General features: G+C 37.9%; 1 protein-coding gene across 18 annotated transcripts in view; it reads left to right on the forward strand.

The window, feature by feature from the left end:
• NRCAM (neuronal cell adhesion molecule) overlaps positions 1-19,415 on the forward strand; it is a 392,315-nt gene extending 372,900 nt beyond the window's left edge. For 17 of the 18 annotated variants that reach the window (XM_066272164.1, XM_066272163.1, XM_066272175.1 and 14 more), the window contains 3 exons: positions 10,777-10,908; positions 11,633-11,711; positions 16,957-18,643. In XM_066272164.1, coding sequence (XP_066128261.1) covers positions 10,777-10,908; positions 11,633-11,711; positions 16,957-17,194 — 449 coding nt within the window. In that variant the 3' untranslated portion in view covers positions 17,195-18,643. Of the gene's footprint in view, positions 1-10,776; positions 10,909-11,632; positions 11,712-16,956; positions 18,644-18,870 lie in introns of those variants that run through there. The other variant, XM_066272166.1, reaches the window with a different exon arrangement.
• Positions 19,416-19,803: the final 388 nt, after the last annotated feature.

The following is a 19,803-nucleotide window of genomic DNA, read 5'->3' on the forward strand; positions in this document are numbered from 1 at the left end:
TTTCAAACAACATGAAAGAATAAAGAAGAGAAAGCGCTGAGGGAAAGCGCAGGGCAGCCTGAGTCCTGGAAGCACTGCTTCGAGCGCTTTTAATTCACTTCTGGTCAAAAAGGGGAGAGGAGATGCATCTAAGTTTACATTTTTTAAATTTTCTTACAGATTTTAAGAGATGTTAATGAAACGTAAAAAGATATTTAAACCACGAAGAAGCCAGGATAATTCAATTGGCTGTATTGTGCCTGCTTTCCCTTTTCCTAACCACTATCCTCAGTTTGATTGTGGAAATACTCTTGAGATATTCAAGAGTTACTTATTTTGAACCATGTCCTTATTGAGAATTACAGTTGATTGGCTGCATTTGTTTAATTTCTGTGTTCCTTTAAATAGTTTTGGGTATGGGACTCTGGCAAATAGACCTGTGAAGGAATCTGTAAAAACGAACCAAAACACGCAGGTAATGGATGCAGGGGTCCCCAAACGTTTTACACAGGGGGCCAGTTCACTGTCCCTCAGACCGTTGGAGGGCCAGACTATAAAAAAACTATGAACAAATCCTTATGCACACTGCACATATCTTATTTTAAAGTAAGAAAACAAAATGGGAACAAATACAATATTTAAAATAAAGAACAAGTAAATTTAAATCAACAAGCTGACCAGTATTTCAATGGGAACTATGCTCCTGTCACTGACCACCAATGAAAGAGGTGCCCCTTCCGGAACTGTAGTGGGGGCCGGATAAATGGCCTCAGGGGGCTGCATGTGGCCCGCGGGCCGTAGTTTGGGGACCCCTGGATTTGAGCGAAGGTCTCAGTGTTGCAGAGGGATGGACACTGCTTTATCCGAAGCTGTCTTTCTCACCCTTGCAATCAGTCTTCAGAACAGTTATGTGAAGTGACTTATTTAGTGTACAGGAATAGGAAGAAACTAAATGGCAACTCAGAAACTGAACCTGGTTCTTGACCTAATTAGCAGCTGACTGTTAATTAAAAGGAGGGCACTGGGCAGCTGATGACAAATCCTCTCCGTTGTCGAACTCTCACCCTATAATTATATCAGCATTGGTCTCACCATCACCAGTTCACACAAGAAACAGGAAAAGCTAAAGAACCAGTAAATTAAAATCAAGTTTAAAGTTCACAACTTTATTTGGCCTGAACAATAACAAAAAAAAAGATTATCTAGAAGGTTCAATCAAGTTCAACAGCTAATGTCTACCTGGCACATAATAGTCTAGATGTGGAAACACACCCTGCCTCTGATATGTTTGACATCTGTCAGTTAAGAGCAGTGTATGAAAAGGAGTGAATATAGGCGCTAAACTAGTCATTTGAACAAAGTTTTATGTGAGCATAGAGGAGTGAATCATTTGTTTTGCCAAACAGGATCGGGAAAAACAACAAAGAAAGTAATAATGGACTGGGCCTAGAGATGAATAGAATTAACAAAGAGTCAGGGGATTGGAGTGTTTAAATTCTTGGTAGGGTCACAAGCAAACGCAGGGGTTTAAAAACCCACAGATGTTTATGCCCGAAAGTCCGATCTGGTAGAAAATGTAGAGCACACGGGAGAGGAACCTGAGCTGTGCCTGTAGGGGTGCGTCAGGCCAGGATGACCTGTAACAGGCATGCGCACCTTGCTTGTTTACCTCTTGGCAGAGGGAAGTCATCTCTACATTGTAAACAGAAATGACAGAATCCAGGTATGCAGTGTAGAAGCTAAGATGTAGGTAACTACACTGGCGTGATCTACAGAGAAAGACACAGTAGGAAGATAGACTAGAGGCGGCCTCCTGAGAAAGGGCCAGCTGAGAGATGACACGAGCATGTCCCAGGAGACATTGTCTGCACTTCACAGGTGCTCAGTGATTAGTGGTTCAGTAAGGGAAGTCAAAGCATGGAGTGCTAGAAATCTCTGATGAAAGTGCCCAGACAGCACAATCTCAGTAAACGGCGATATCTACTCTGGGTATATTTAAACTAAATGCTCTTCCGCTGGAAGTATTTCACAGTGGTTCTGCCTTGAACATCTTGCATAATTACACCAGACTAAATTCCTAAGTTCCACATTGTTTTATAGAAAATTAATATTTTGTCTGGGTCCTTTGCCACTGATGTTTTGCAAACATGTTCATATTTAGCACCTGTTTATTGATCATATTCCTATCATTATATATCCCTTTAAGAGCAAAATCAGCTCCACAGAAGCTCTCTACATAATTCAATAATCAATTTTTCTCCTGTTTCCCACCCTTAGCACGGAGGGGCTCATACAGTGGTGGGATTCAGCTGGTTTGCACTGGTTCGGCAGACCTGATACCTAATTTTGGGTTCAGTTTGGCGAACCAGTTGTTAAAACGGCCCTTGTAATCAGGGTTCTCTCTCAGGCGGGCGCCTGGGCAGCCACTCAATGTGGAAATGACACATTTACATTCCTTACCCTTTCTTAATGTTCATCTGCGTAACAGCATATTCTAAGCGCCCGTAGTAATGTTCATTTGGTCCATAGGTAAAAATAATTGCAAGTGAGGATGCCAATCAAAAAGCAATATGGAAATATCTTAAATAGCAGTTTTATTGTTTTTTGTCAGGTATTATTCAACATTTTTTCATTAATATTTTAAAACTTTCTTATAACATCATATGGTTTTGTGTAACTCTTTTATTGTTCTTATTTAAGTATTAAATGCATGAAATAATAAACTACCTTTCCATATTTTTTTTTATACTTAAAATGGTCATTAGGGCAGAGAACCAATTGTTAAATTATTTGAATCTCACCACTGGGCATACAATATTCATGTAGTGGTGAATTATATCTCAGAGGTCAAGTGCATTATTTAATATCTTAATATACTTCTCTTTTTGATCCTAAGAAATGCTATTTCATCACATTTTAGATTTATTAAAGTCCTTTTGGTAGAGGGCTTTAGTTTCTAAATTCTGTAACATAATTTAGAATTTAATTTTAGAGTCTGAGTAAACCTTCTGATTTACTCTCCTAGGATGTTTACTCTTGTATAATAAATTGATCTGAACAGGTTTAACTACCCAAGTGAATATATCTATAAACATGTAATGTAGTTTAGACAATTGCAGTAAGGCTGATATAATTTTCAGCCTCAGCTGGCCAAATAACATCTTTTCATAACTCTGGGTGTCATCTCTACTAACTAGCAAGTACATAGTAACACACAACTTCCGTAATTTGGTGTTTGAAGAAGCACTTAGGCTGCTCCATGATTTTTCAGAACATGATATGTAATGGGCACTTAGCAGGTAAGATTGTCTTGCTCTTTGGGATATGTCAAGTGAAATAATTATTTTACTTCTTATTTCTCAACTTCTGATAAAAGTGTATTTGGCAATTCTTTTTGCAGCTTTTCTTCCAGCATACCCTAACCATCCAATGACCTTCAAAGCAGTTATTCCTCACCTGGGGTCCCTGAACTCCCTAGAGGCAGATTCTTAAAGAAGTTTTTGACTCAAAAAGAGATCAAAAGCCACTATTCTAAGGAGCGTCCTTTCTCATCCCCAACATAAATTCTTTAAAGACCCACATTAAGATGATAAATAGAATTGAGAAGTAGCCACCTAGTATTGGGTTTTACCTTGCAGTCTCTGATAGTCTGTGACCTCTGCCCCCAGCACTGGTGAGCAGCCCCATCCCCTGCCATGTATCAGTAAAGGAGGACTTGATGTTTCCTGGGGCTGTATCTAATGGCCAGCAGTTCACATTATTCAGGACCCAGATAGTATAACTCATAAATTATAATATTGTGCATTACTACTTCTGATTATTGATTTATTTTCTAATACTGTAGTTTAATAAATGAAAAACCTGTCTGTAATGAAAGTGAAGTATGAGTGAACCCTAAATTTCAGCATTAAATTCTAATTCAATTTTATTTGCATAATTTCAGAGTACTTAAAATTATTTTATATTTGTGTTTATGGTATTGCAATTTGATTGTTTGTTTGTTTTATTTTTCTATTGTATATTTATTTCAAGCAGTAAATCCCAGGATCAGCAAACTTACTGTGGCAGCTGCTGAGACCTGTGCCAGTGTCAGTTGGGAATATGAGGGACCCGAGCATGTCACCTTTTATGTTGAATATGGTGTAGCTGGCAGTAAGAAACAACTTCATTACCCGGGTTTAATTTGGGGGACACATTTAAAGAGCTTAAGAACATTTTTAAGGATTTACTATGGATCATCTTGAAAAATTAACCCGATTCAACTGTTGGATCAGATTTATATAAAAAAATTACAGTGAACTATCAATCTATATATTTATACACAATAAAAAATCTCTTTTGTTCCTGTTATTAAAAACAAGAAACATAGTAAGACCCCTTGCATATATTATTTTCACATTATGGCACTTAAAACTGTTCTCTACCCGTAACGTGAACAAGAGTAATAATGAGTAAGTACAGTTATAAATAGAGTAGGAAAGAAGAAAAGTTTGTTCAAATTGGACCTTGAAGTAACAGAAATTAAACTGTCTTAAGGTAGTCATTTTGCAAGTACTATCCAAAATAATTTTATCAGAAACAGCAGAAAATTACTATTTTTATTTCAGTGTTTAATGTATTCCTGAATAAGACTTCCTGCTTACATCCTGGCCAACTCTACCAGAAGGAAGGTAGAGCCACTTTAACTCTCATTGTGCTGGAAACCCAGTGCCCTTCCTGACACAGTGTGTCTGCACATAATGAGCTGGGTGGCCAAGGAATGTTTGTATGCAAATGTTGAGCATAGTCCAACTTGCTGTTTCTGCCTGGCCAGGCAAACATTTTTAGAAACAATTCAATTAGGAACCCTAATGCACAGGAAAGGTTGAATCTACAATAAAACGGATAAATTTGAAGGCAGTTAAGTTTACTAAAAGGTTCATCTTGTGAATCTTAAAAACAATTGTTCCCAAATTGTTTAAATTGATTTAAACTAATGTATAAACAGTTCTTTTTATACACATTAATAGAAAATTTCAAGTTTTATTAAGCAGGGTGTAGCTAAACAAGCTTCCTTTGTATATCTGAATATCAGTCAGTTTTTCTTTGAGGACAATTTTTATGTAGTTTTTCATTTTCATTGATTTATTTGACTTGAGCTAAAATGACATACCTAAGCATCCTAGATTTTGTCTTTAGCTTATAAAGAATTTTCCTTTCTTGAAGCATTAAGTGACTTCTAGTTCCATAAAATATTATAATTTGTTGTTTTTGCAAAATTTCCATAGGCAAAGAAGAATGGAGGAAAGAAATTGTAAATGGTTCTTGGAGCTTCTTTGGGTTAAAGGGTCTAATGCCAGGAACAGCATACAAAGTTTGAGTTGGTGCAGAGGGGGACTCTGGTTTTGTGAGTTCAGAGGATGTGTTTGAGACAGGCCCAGGTGAGGTGCACCCACACCTGTTCTGGCGCATGCTCAGAGGTGAAGCCCCCAAGCTCTCTGGCTGGAGATGGGGCTGGTGGTGCTGTTATGAGTAGAGCTATGAATGTCTTTCTGTGGGGTCCAGTTGGGTTGGGAGTGGGTTTTCCATTGTCTTTGGCTCTTTATATCAAATGAATTACAGAATTGAGCCAATCATCTTCTAACTACATTTGCCAAAACCATTACAAAAACACAGCTAAGCACATGTGGGAGTTGATGCTTCCTGCTCCTCCCCCCTACTCTCTCTCTCTCTCTCTTCTCTAAAATGAATAAATAAAAAAAATATTAAAAAAAAACACAGCTAAATATGATTCTTAATTTACAGTATTTAGAATAATCCAATCTTTTACTTTATTGACATATATTAACTTTCCCTTGAAGTTAGAATGGAATTTCTGAAATGCTTTTGAAGCTGAAATAACTCCCTGATAAAGTCATGATTTCCATGTCAAAATGAACTGTAACCCAGCAGAACCCTGCAGTTTCTTTAGACAACTGGTATAAATATTGTTAAATTTGTATGAAACAAGAAATTGTTCAATTTATGTATTTCATTGTTATCACACCATATTAGACTGCTGTATATATTTTAGTTTTTTAAATATTATCAAAATACATAAGTAATAATAAAGTCTCAAAAACAAAATATTTATATGAGTCAAAAATATTTATATTTACTCACAAGATGAAAAATGATCCCTGCTTACTTAAATTTAACAAAGGGTGTATGGTATGTGTTCATTGTGTGGTTCATACACATGAATGTTCAGTCATTTCATGCATTCCTGAGGAAATGTTGCATTTCCTGGAGAACTGATAGCCAAAATGTATTTTTATGTCTTTCATTACACAAGCATTATGATTTTAAAGTCTTTTTTTATAACTTAGAAAATATACAATTGAGTGATTTCTAAAAAGAGAAACCAAAGGCAATAATAATTTATTAAACTATATTTTCAAGTTTATGTGCTAAAATCATAATGTATGAAGAAAAAATTTTCCTGTTATTCTGTTTCTTGTATTTCGATATCCATTTGTGTATAAAGTCGTAGGAAAATACAGTATTAAACTTAACAGAGGAATATCAGTTGACAGTATGACAAGTGTTTATCAATATCTTTTAATTTTAAAATCCTAAAGCTCAAGTAGATATACTGTGCATTTAGAGCTAGAATACTAGTAATAATAACAGCACTAACATTTAATCATTTCTAATCTATACCAGATGAATGGTTTTGATGGCTTTTCTCATTCAGTCCTTACAACAATCCTATGAGTTGGCAGTGTTGTTATCACTTACACATCATGTCAGTGTATAATGAGAGATGGGATACCTGCCTGTTACCCAGCTAGAGTGTGGGACAGCAAACGTGAGAGGCTCAGTATCCCACCAGAGGAGAGGCTCTTCCTGCACCCTTCATACCGGTCCCAAGGCCCACCCGCTAGGGGCACTGTGGTCTCAGAAGTGTCTTTCCAGCTCTATGGACCCATGGTCCAGTGCTCTGCCAGCTTGCAGATCTAGCTAGAATTAGATTCCACCCAGAATATTAAGATATGGCACTTTTTGTCCTTTTCTTTCTTTCTTTTTTTTTTTTTTTTGTCCTTTTATAGGACAAAAGGTGAACCCTTTAGAAAAATTGTTTTTTAGTGTTGCTATATCTACAATTCCAGCTACAGCTGACAGGAATTTCAAGTTGAGCAGTCATAATGGGTGAACCATTCATTCTTTTTGCCAATGATGGAAAAATAGGCCAAGGCCACAGCCAGTTACTGTCACCTTTTCCATGTAACGTTACCACTGGGAGCAAACCTGTGTTGTTGCTCCCTCTCCCCTGTCCTGCCCGTCCCACAGCCTGAGCCTGTGAAGCTGCTGGATGAGCTCGGTGTGGAAGCTTGGCTTCCGCACCCTCCCTCTCCCCATGCCGGGTCCCCAGACTGATGGCAGCGTGGGTGCAGTAGCTATCATATGGATCATTTTGTTAACTGCAGTGATGAGCTGCTTCTCTGAGTCTTTCTCATTTCAGGAACCCAGACTCAACTTTCATCTACACTTGTTGCCTGAATCTTCTTAACGTGACACCATCTCTGCCTTTGATAGTCTCAGTTTTTAAAATTTATTTCTTAATTTTTTCCTGTGCACACACTGAACACTAAATCAAACACAGCTGTGGATGGTGTCCTGATGCTGTGCTCTGACCCACACTCCTGGCAGGACCCCACCTGCTCCCCTGCTTTCTCACCTGTTCTCGACTATCTGTCTTTTCTTCTCTTGAATCTCAAAGGACTTTAAAGCAGATTTGTTTTTACTGAGGCCTGTCAGATGCCTCCAAACTTCAGCCAAAGTGATTTTCCCTCTTTTCATACATTTCTAACTATATTAATGGAACAGGGTATATTTATATGTAATGTATTCTTTATAGCCATTTATCTTACTGTCCGTTCCATGCTTCATTTGTTCTCCTGAGTGCTCAGAGCATTTCCTCAGAATGTAGACTGTCAACAAAGCTGTTGTTAAAGCTAACTTCTAGGAAACAAAGCAAACTTCATTCCTCTGGCTTACTTTTTTTTGGTATTCTTAATATTTGTCTATTTTTTAGCTTTATGGATTACTCAAGTAATTCATAAATATAATTTTATTATAAAAGTTTTAGATAAATTGAAAATCCACTTTCTCTCTTCTGCCCAATTCTACTAATAACCCACTCATTAAAAATCAGATTCAATATGAAAAAGCCCTACAGGCTTCAATGTGTGTGTGTGTGTGTGTGTGTGTGTGTGTACGCGTGCGCGCGCGCGCGCACACACACGCACACACTGGTAGCCATGACTTCAGTTTGTAAAATCATCTGTACTTAAGATGATTTTAGAGTGTCCTAGGAATACTTGAAGCCTTTTATAATCATTGTGGGTTTTAGATCCCTTCTTATATGGATAGGAAGTCAATAGAAGTTATTTTAAGTTACATAATTTATTATAGCAACTTCTGGTGCAGTTATGTGTGTGTGTGAGTATGAACCTGTTAACATTCTGTGCCTGCCTAATCTTAAACAATGGGGTAGTGAAATTTGATGCTTTTTTTCTGTAGACATAGAGGCAAAAATCTAAGGTCATTTCGGATGTTCCCTTATGAACTGTCAAAGAAATACTTCCACTTTTTACATAGTTGCATAGTAGCAAGCTGCCAGTAGGCAGTTCAGTTTTGACATTCTGCATCTCTATAAGCCAATGTTTATGCTAGTTCTTGAGTGTCTTATTGTAGTTGCCTTCATCAGTTGTATTTAATTAGAGGAAAAATGTAAAAGCAAATACTATTTATGACCAGGTGTAAATCGTTAAGTATGCTAAAAACTCTTTAACTTCAGTCAAATGCTCAATAGACTTACACCAGTTGGCTTTAAGTTCAGTTTTGAAGAAAAAGCACAGAAAGATCATGTGAGAATTGACAGAAATAAATTTCCAAAGAGTATATAATGATGGACTTTTAAAATATTTTTACCTGGCTCTGAATGGAAAGTCCTTATAATCTTTTATTCCATTAAAGACTGCTACAGATTTTATGTCTGGACATGTTTTTAGGAATGCATTGTAACAGTAGAGCATAATGCCTACAACCATGTGCCCCAGAGTCAGACAGAGTTGGGTCAAGCTTCAGCTCTTAGCAAGTTCTTTACCTTCTCTAGGCATGGATTTATTCCTCATGCCTGCTTCAAAGGATTGTTGTGAAGATTACATGAGATTTTTTTCCTCCTTGCACAGTGCCTTGCAGACAGTAAGAGTTTCGGAATGTAAGCTCTCATTATAACTGTCTTCATATTCACCATCATCATCATCACTGTGGTTATGGTACATGTGTGGAAGGGGAGCACTGTCTAGACTGGTGCTTCAGTTGTATCAAGTCATGATATAACTCAAGACCTTTCTGACCAATGAGGGAGAAGGGGCCATTGGGGAAAGGCTACTGGCATTTGATTTTTATTGCAGATAATGTATTTCCACTTCTTTATTTCTTAAATATCCACACAATATTCACATTCCTCTTCACACTCGATATTAAGCATTTTGTTTTTCTCCTTTTGTTTTGTTTGAGAAAAAAAGGGCCATGAGGTCCATTTTTGCACATATATCAAAACCCGGGATACTTGTAGCCAAGTTTATTTCTGCATCCAGAGATCATATACACCTAACCCAACAATGTTAAATGTAGTCAAAAGAAATTCAATCAAATTAAAAGCATGACAGAGGCATCCTTATAAATCAGAAGAAGAAAATCTTTCATCTTGATTATCCTGATTATGGTCAAAAGAGAAAAATAGAGGTCCTTAAAAACACGAAGCTTTAAACCAATTTATTTAAACAAATCCTCAGGGGCATGTCTGAATAGCCATTGATGCTGCACTTTGTCCCATTTGATTGACACTCTTGAATAATACTAGAAATGCTACTTATTCTATGTTTTTCTTAGGAGATTTGCATACTGCCACAGGTTGAAAAAGAGGCTTCACATTTACTGATTCAAACAGAATAGAAGGAGACTTAAAGAATATGTATACATGTGAATGAGTATTTTCTCTCTAAACTGGTTACTTATTCCAATGATGATGCCACTGATCAAAATATATTTCAAAGTCTTTTAAATGGATCCTAAACAACATTGAATATTGATCTTCTGAGAGTACATTTTCAGAAATTTTCAAAAGTCATTCAGAACCAATTCTTATAAATAAGGTGAATAATAAAGGAGATGAATAACAAATCTAAGAAATATTTTGAATGAAAATTGAGATATTTTAAGGCTGATTATTATATATAGACAGATTTCTTATATGAAAAGTTTTCATTTTTAACAGTTTTGAAAACATTTTGAAAACATGGCAGCATCATTGCAAAGATATTTGAGCCTCCAAAGCAGTTCCTTTAAAGGAAAAATACCAGTACTCCATTAGATGTATACATTCTGTTCTGCTTAAAATTTAGTCTTATATTCTTACCACTGTATTTAATGAACAACTTATCTTGTAAGCAGTACATTTGTTCATTGATTTTGGACTGTGTCTCCACTGAGAAGATGTAGTTAAAATAACTCTGAATACAATGTTTAACAGAGTTTGTTAACATTTAATGGTATTAGCATTAAGATTTCTCTATTTGAATTATTTTAATTAAGGCTTTTTCAAAGTTAATTATTTAATACCCGATTGATAACTGACAGATTTCAGTTTGGGGCCATATGTAAAATATATGAGTTTATATGCTGTGGCAATAATTAATATAAGAGACTATGGCTGTTCTCACCTCTCCCTTAACCCATTCCCACTGATGTCATTCCTTTGCGTTCCAGCAATGGCAAGCCGACAGGTGGACATTGCAACTCAAGGCTGGTTCATTGGTCTAATGTGTGCCGTTGCTCTTCTTATCTTAATTTTGCTGATTGTTTGCTTCATCAGAAGAAACAAGGGTGGTAAATATCCAGGTAAGAAATAAAGATGAGCCTGACCTGTGGTGGCGCAGTGGATAAAGCGTCGACCTGGAAATGCTGAGGTCGCCAGTTCGAAACCCTGGGTTTGCCTGGTCAAGGCACATATGGGAGTTGATGCTTCCAGCTCCTCCCCCCTTCTCTCTCTCTGTCTCTCCTCTCTTTCTCTCTCTCCCCCCATCTCTCCCGCTCCTCTCTAAAAATAAATAAATTAATTAAAAAAAAAAGAAATAAAGATGAAAATCGCCTTATAGTGCTGCATAATTATCTATTGAAGTAAAAAGAAATCATAAGTGTAAATAATGTAGATTGCAGTAAGTATCTTACCAGAGCCATAAATTTGGACATTCAGTTCAAACAGTTTTATCTAATGGGAGCCTAAACATTGTGAAAGATCAGAAGGCATTTGGGGAAAGTAAATGAATCTGTTCTTTGACAATATTAGTGACTGCTTCCTTAGGCTCCATATAAGTCACAGGTGCTGAAATTGCACCTACAGCCCACAGGCAGAGGGGAAAGATACTGAAATCTTCCAGAGGAAACAATGCATGAATCAAGTCTTGATATCATGATGTTTAACGTTGCTTTCCCAAGAGAGTTAATATTATACAACCCATAGGTGTATTTTCCACTGCTGTGTATCCCAAAGAGAGCACTCTTAGAAACTTTGAAAAAGGAAACACAGAATCAATAGATGAGAATGTCATTTTAAATTTTTCAGTTAAAGAGAAGGAAGATGCCCATGCTGATCCTGAAATCCAGCCCATGAAGGAAGATGATGGCACTTTTGGAGAGTACAGGTTAGTCTCCACTTCCGCTTCCGCCCCATCAGCACCTCTCTGCTGTGCAGACACTGAGCTCGCTCCGCGGAAGAGGACCTGGCAGGAACAGGCTCTCCCAGGCGTTCCATATTTTCCTCAAATACTAGTTTATAAACCTTTCCATGTCTAAATGTTTACACATTCCTCACAGTTAAAATAGTCTCACACTTTTCATTAAAGAACAGATGTCCATGTTAATCCCAGGTTTAGAGAGGAAGTGTCTTCCACTCTGTAGTACTCTCCCACGGCCCTTGCTGTGTGGATCACCCAGCAGAGCTGGTGGTGCACTAAGTAAGAGTCAACAGCAGTAAAGACCCTACAAGGCTGCATTGTAAAGACAGTTATGCCTGTCATTTTCTAAAGTGCTTTCAAAAATCAGTGTTATTCTTTCTTAATCTTGGATTTGACACTTGTTTTTCAAAAACAGATGCCTATGATTCAATCCATTAATCATGAAATGTGACTAGTTTGTTTGAGTAGCTGTTAATTATTAGGAATATCCCAGTTCTGGAGCAGTGTGTTAGTTCGCAGAACTTTGTGATATGTTCTTGACTGGGTTCCATCATTAAGGACAAATTTTAACATAACCTATGTGTTAAATAGTAGGTAGGAAGGAAGGAAGGAAGGAAGGAAGGAAGGAAGGAAGGAAGGAAGGAGGGAGGGAGGGAGGGAGGGAGGGAGGGAGGGAGGGAGGGAGGGAGGGAGGGAGGGAGGGAAGGAAGGAAGGAGGGAGGGAGGGAGGGAGGGAGGGAGGGAGGGAGGGAGGGAGGGAGGGAGGGAGGGGCTTTAACCAAGGATATTCTTGCCTAGGGGTTACATACAGGTCTTATTAAAGGGAGATAAACTATTATTTTAGAAGTTTAAAAACAAAATATATATTAACTGATGTAGAAGACTGGGATTTTGGTGTTTCAAAGAATATTTCTATTTATAAAATGCCTTTGCACCTTGTGTTTTCTTTTCTCTTGATTATATAAAATATAATCTTTTAAATAGACACTGGACCCACTTCAAGGCTTATTTTTCCAGAAGAAAGGGGTTTTAGGTGAAATAAAATAATTCACTATTGTAAATTCCAAATGACTTTGTAGATATTTCTGTTAATTTCGACCTGTCCCTACAGCTCATTTTGGCGTTTCCATGTCAATATCATGAAGGGATAAAAAGTAATAATGATGCTGAAGATAAGAGGTGTGGGAACTGATTTGAGAATAAAACGTGTTTTTGACAGGGTTGGTTTTATACCAGTTCTCATTCAGGTATCAGTATTTTTTTTTTTTTTTGCCTTTGTGTCTCAGCACCTAAGCTTTCATATTCTAACCTCTTCAACAGAGATGACTATAATCTCTAAAACTTCTCAGAATTTCTAATCTTAGGAGGGAAAACAGTGGCTAGTGAGGGTTGTCTTGATTTCAGATATTGACTCTGGGACTGAAAGTTTTTGGAAAGCTCATGCAGCACTCCACCCAGTCTACCCAGAAGGCTTTATGACGCATCAGAGCAGCCGGCAGATGGCCACAGCTGAGAGTAACCATGTCTTATACTGGATGAGTTAGAATCTTTGCTGTCTAAACTCACTCTTCTACATGTCTCTCCTATAAAACAGAGGAGCTGTTTTATATAATTGTATTATTACTTGCATTCTTGTGGCTCGACTTCTACATAGGATATGCAACCACTCCTTTATTTATTGTGATGAAGCTAAATCTCTAATCTAGCCTGAAAAGATATATTTGAATGAACTGATAATAAACCATTGTACTTTACACATTCTTTGCACGGTGATGGGTTTCTGTTGCACCTTGTCATGCTTAAATGGATCTGGTAATGTACTGCTCACCTGTGTGTCTCAAATGTCAAACTTGCTACAACAGTGATGTGAAACCATGATCTGATGTAATGGGACTTTCTTAGGATAACTATGCTGCCTACTCCATTAAACCTAGACTGAAATGGAGGTTGAATAAATGTGAACTAGCTTGGACTCGAGAGACTATTAGTTTTACTGTCTACTCGGCCATCACTATTGCTTTCTTTAGAATCACTTAATTTGTCTAGATGACAGTTTTTTTCATTTATAAAATGATATAGTTGTTTGAGTATTAGGAGATCTTTGAAGGTTTCTAGTTCTATGATTTCTGTGCTCCTCTGTGGACTATCTACTGAGAACTTTTTAATATGATTTTGGGTTCCAGAGCAATACATAGCAAACAAGTATTTGGTTACTGGCCTCATTATCACTGTGCTTACATTTATTTGGTCATTTTCTTTGTCTTGGTGTTAATTATATGTGACCCGTTTGTGAAGTGTGTTTGTATGGCTGTCGTTAGCTTGCTTGCCCTTGAGTTTCTCAGCAGAGACTTTCCTTGGACCTATTGAGTACAAACCCGTTGGTTCAGGTGTGAAGTCAAAAATCCACATCACACATGTAACTACATTGATCTGGGAAGCGCAAAGGGAAATTAGATTCTGACAGATGTTCTAAATATGAAACACAACTCAGTGATTTTTTTTTTTTACTGAAGCTGTAAGTTCATAAGGACAATCCCACAAGTGAAATCACTTCTCCAAAAATGCCCAGCCATCCTTTGCTACAGATGTTGCTTCATCCTGTGACTTTCTGACACTACCTCAAAATCTTTTCCCTTTGGTTTCTTTTTTTACATAAAAAAAGACCTTTAGTTTCCTAGATGTCACAATTAGTGAAAACAGTTCTAACTGTTTATTATAGGATCTTTTTTTAATGATAAATTTATGAGGTCATTCCCCTCCATAAATCATGAGTTTCTTTTCTGCACCTTGGGAAGCTTTGAGTCTATATTATTTATTGATACTTATTCTTTTTCATCATTAAAATAAGATAATATCCTGATCACACACACAAAATTAGGGCTGTTGCCTCAGAACAGAGCTAATTTTGTTCAGATTAGCTCATTGTCCAGATTGAAGACATGGTTGGCTCTGAGTCAGAGGATATTGCACAGTACAAAGGGATCAACTTCAGTGGCCATATTGGATTTTTTTTCATATGCTGTATCCTGTGCCCTCACTCCAACACCCACCCCCAAGCAGCTGTCCTCTGATGGAAGCCTGCCGCTTTCTGTTTCTTTCTTTAATTATACAGACAGTAAGATCTGCATCCTTACTAGCATGTAGAAAAATCAGAAACAATACAACTAGCCACATATTTTTTTTTATTCTTTAGATTTATTCTACTAAAAAACAGAATGAACCCAGGTCATTAATCATATGGTCCAGGTACTTGAACTCATAGCATAAATGGAGGTTCTTGGCTTGGAAATCTTGTCATTCATGCGAACACAGTCCTGTTGCACCCAAGGTAACCCATGCTCATCAGGCTTGAATAAGGACGATGTGTCACATTTGTTATATTACTTTGGATTTATTCTGCTCACAAACACAAAGTAGTGTGTGAGCAGTATAAATATGACTGACTTTTAGAGAGGGTGTTTGGAAAGTGGGTGTTTGAGTCATGAATTTCCAAACTGCAGTAGGTTTGTCCATGGTAGGGTGGTGACCACAGGAAAACCAGACCGAATGATCACAGATTCATCTCCTGTTGCTAAGTTTTACTCAGTACAGGCACATTTTGTATGCACAGCCCTGAGATGCTTCTGGAAGAAAGTGTGAACTCCCTGAAATACCTGCTTAGAGTAAGAGAAAGAAAAGACTATATTACAGTGCATTGTGTGATATTCTGAAATTAATTAGGATGAGATGAAAAAAATTTTAATGTTAGAATTCTGAAAAATTTCTAAAATGATTACTGTATCTTGTGTTGTTATTTTACAATGAATTTGCTCAAACTGTATTCATTGAGTGCTTACTGTATTCCAGGCTGTGGGGAAAGCCAATAAAGCATTATCTCCCTGATTTATAGGCTAGTGAGGGTGTGGGAAGTAAAGGAACAGTCTGCACACCCTGTGGGAAGCTCTGTGGAAGGGCTGCAGACGCAGCTGGGAGCAGGAGCAGAGAGCCAGAGCCAAGGGGGTGAGCAAGGTATGCTGCACGAGGTCACCTAGAGGAAGGAGAGCGGGAACTGAGTTTTGATACTGTTATCTGAAGGGAGTAAGTAGGGCAAAGACGAGTTTGCTTTTACATTTTGGAACCACTCACACTGTAGTTTTCTGGATTTAAATTGTCTCTTTCTAGGCCCTGGCCGGTTGGCTCAGTGGTAGAGTGTCGGCCTGGCATGCAGGAGTCCCGGGTTCGATTCCCAGCCAGGGCACACAGTAGAAGCGCCCATCTGCTTCTCCACCCCTCCCCCTCTCCTTCCTCTCTGTCTCTCTCTTCCCCTCCCGCAACCAAGGCTCCATTGGAGCAGCGTTTGCCTGGGTGCTGAGGATGGCTCTGTGGCCTCTGCCTCAGGCACTGGAATGGCTCTGATTGTGGCAGAGCTACGCCCCAAAATGGGCAGAGCATTGCCCTCTGGTGGGTGTGCCAGGTGGATCCCGGCCGGGCGCATGCGGGAGTCTGTCTGACTGCCTCCCCGTTTCCAACTTCAGAGAAATACAAAAAAGAAAAAAAATTTGTCTCTTTCTATAATAATAAATCTTTACCCATTAACTAAAATTCTTACAGGAGTAATATTGTGTATTCTCAGTGTAAGGATTTTGCTTTTCTTCTTAGGCTATTTTCATTTGTTTCTTCTGCACCCTTTTAATGGAATGTGTAGGTCTCTTGAAAGGTAAGGGTAAAGTTTACAAGCCTGGTGTGCACTCAATAACAAAATTATTTGAAATGCAGGATTTTAATTCTCCTTCTTGCTCAGAAAAATATCCATATTTCACACTTAAGCAAAATCTTTTTCCATTCATATTCAAAGAGTTTAACACACTAACTTCTCCACTTGCCATATTTTTTACCGCTTTTTGAATTCAAAATAGTGATTTTTCAGTTCATCCTTTTCTAATGCTTGTGATTATTTCTGAATTGTTTCCAAATCAGGATACCAATGCTGACACTGATATTGACATGCACAATAAGAAGCCATCCACCTACTGAAGCCTTCATGATTAAACCATTTCTGCCCCTGATTTTCATTCCAACCCACGCCGCCATCACTGGAGTCAGCCTGATGCTTAGATTTGGCTGGTGAAGCTCAGCACTCCATATGCTTTATCATAACTTACATTCATGATCTTTAAGAACAAAACATTTTACTTAAATGCCAGTCTTTATGAAAATTTCTTTTTTTTTTCAGTGATGCAGAAGACCACAAGCCTTTGAAAAAAGGCAGTCGCACACCTTCAGACAGGACTGTGAAGAAAGAAGACAGTGATGATAGCCTAGTGGACTATGGAGAGGGGGTGAACGGCCAGTTCAATGAGGACGGCTCCTTTATTGGACAGTACAGCGGCAAGAAAGAGAAAGAGCCCGCCGAAGGGAACGAAAGCTCAGAGGCACCTTCCCCTGTCAACGCCATGAATTCCTTTGTTTAATTTGTAAGCTCTTCACCGATCCCCTTCCTCTAGAATGTTTATCCTAAGTACTTGTCAGCCTTCTCATACTGTGAACATAGAAGCAGAAAGTATATATTCTGTTGTATGTTAATATTATGAGAACAGTTAGAGCAAGAACATAACTCTGTCAAATGATATGTTAATGTGAGCTGCAGTGCAAAGTACATACTTTTCACTCAAAATAGGTATTTTTGATTTTCTCAGAACTGATAAAAACAATACAACATCATCAACAGATTGTATTATTTCCTCTTCAGGATACAGTTCAATATGATGCATGAAAAATGCTACACAGTTAAAGGACATACCTGTGTGTGCTATTTGAACATGGTTTGAAACTTTGTTTATACTGTCCTCAGCTGAACTCCTAAATATGAATTCCATTTTCATTGTCAAGAGTGTTACTGTAGTATTCTCTAGAACTTCAATGTCTTTGTGGACATTGTTGTGAAAGTGGTGACCCTGTGTCTAGCTGTTAAGTCTTTTGAGGAGACTGTTAGAAACAGTATGTACAGCATATACTTGCTAACTGAGTGACTTGTGACAGTTGCATTCGCTGATGCTTACTGAGACTGTTACTGTTCTTTGCCCCTGTTACTATAGCCTCTTACCCTCCCAGGTGTTACAGCAGCACAGTGTTCTTTTCACATCACCTCTATGTTCAGGTGTTTTTAGGCATAAACAATATATATTGCAATGTATTTTGGCATTTGTGCCATACTGAGAGAATCAAAAACGAATCACTCCAATTAAATTTCCAAACTTATTCCAGAAAGCACAGGGCAAGACACATGCAGTGCCTTCAGACAGGGAGCATTCCATGTGCACGCCTTCCATGGCAAAGGCACAGTGGGCTCGGAGTCCTAGCCCACGCTTATCATCCACAAGAAACTTAACAAACCGAGGGAACCAAAACCGCTAGGCTGAAAAAAGGAAATGGGAAAATAAAATCAATAAGACAACTTATCTTAAGGAGCATTTCCCCATATGTATAAAAAGGAACACTATCAACAACTGGAATGCATGATGATTTTTTTTGTCTCTTATGGTTTCTACTAAGACAAGCCCTATTTAGTAAGAAAGATGTCAAGTTGGTTAAAAAAAAATTGAATTATTCCAAAACTAAAAACATAGATATATATTATTATTATCCTCTAAGTCTTTACCTATGTGGCAGCTTTGAAACTCTGCAGCATTAAAAGGTCTGTATGCAAACTGCATGGACAACTTTCAGAATCTAAAAAACCTGATAAGAACTACCAAGGCCAAACACATGCATTATATCTGTAGTTTCAAAAAATCCCGTACATCTACCATATTCGTAAATAATACCTATCAAATGTTTAACTCCAAATATGAAATTCACAACCTATGGTTGAAGGAATGTTCAATTTCATTTGCCAATAAATTGGTTTATCATAACTTGCATCAAGTTTAATTTTAAGTAAAGCTTTTTATATGTAGATATTTTGTTGGATTTGTAAATACACTTAAAATATAGATGCTATATGCTCATAGGTGTCACATACAAATAAACATGCAAACAATATGTTGTACTGTATAAGAAGTTAGCTAATTAATACAGTGCATGGGATTGCAAAGCATTTAAATACCTTTGGGTTTTATTTTTGTTTTCTGCTGTGAAACTGAAATAGTGACCATATTGCCAGCAAGTTTCTGGATGAACTCTTCAGAGCTGTGCCTGTGGGCTTGGTTAGCCTGCTGCCAGGGCATTTTGGATACACATAGGTAAAGCGGAGTGTGACGTAAGCCCAGGTGAGGATGGCGCTCCATACTTTCACATCTCCACATTTGCTTTCATGGATCGGCCTTTCTAATGGAAACACAGAACAGGTTTGCCTTGGTGTCTGAGAGCACAGAGGAAAGATGCTTTATATTCACCCCTGTTTGGGGGAAGCAGTCAAAGTACACGTTTTCCTCTTCTAAACCAGTAGATGCTAAATTTGTCTGTACACGAAGGGTCACTTCTGTAATAGTGCAACAGATTGTCTATTAAAAATTAATGTGGTTTTAAAAGTCCCTCTCCTTTGTAATATATCATGTTCCCAGTGGAGTGTGAGCGTCCAAAGATACAGACGGCTATGACTGGATTTCCATCAGAAAGTAACTATCAAACACTCGTGATCTCTGTAATTTTTAACTTTTTCAATATGTATTTCCTAATGTTTTCAAGCAGAACAAATTTTTATTTTTGCTTTTAGAAGTGTTCTATATGTAGAGAAAATTAAACACAAAATTAAAAATATTATAAAACAGAGGTAATAAAATAGGGCATATCAAAAGTTTTAATGAAACACAGGAGTAGGTATCACCAGCCTCTTGAGAACCAATCAGAGAAGTCAGGTGCTGCTTCTGTCCCAGGAGCCTGACCCCCAGGCCTGTTCTCTGGTGCACCTCCAGCCTGTCTCTGCCTGCCACGGCTCCACCAGCCAGGCAACTGGGATTCCTTACCCTCTCCTTCTTTATGGATAGTTTGGGCATGTACAAGTATTATGGGCATGTCGTCCACTTGCTTCTCCCCAGCCCATTCTTGTCATTGTCTCAAACCTGTCTAGCTCTGTAAACTG

Source organism: Saccopteryx bilineata, chromosome 4 (assembly GCF_036850765.1).
Source record: "Saccopteryx bilineata isolate mSacBil1 chromosome 4, mSacBil1_pri_phased_curated, whole genome shotgun sequence".
Lineage (NCBI taxonomy): Eukaryota > Metazoa > Chordata > Mammalia > Chiroptera > Emballonuridae > Saccopteryx > Saccopteryx bilineata.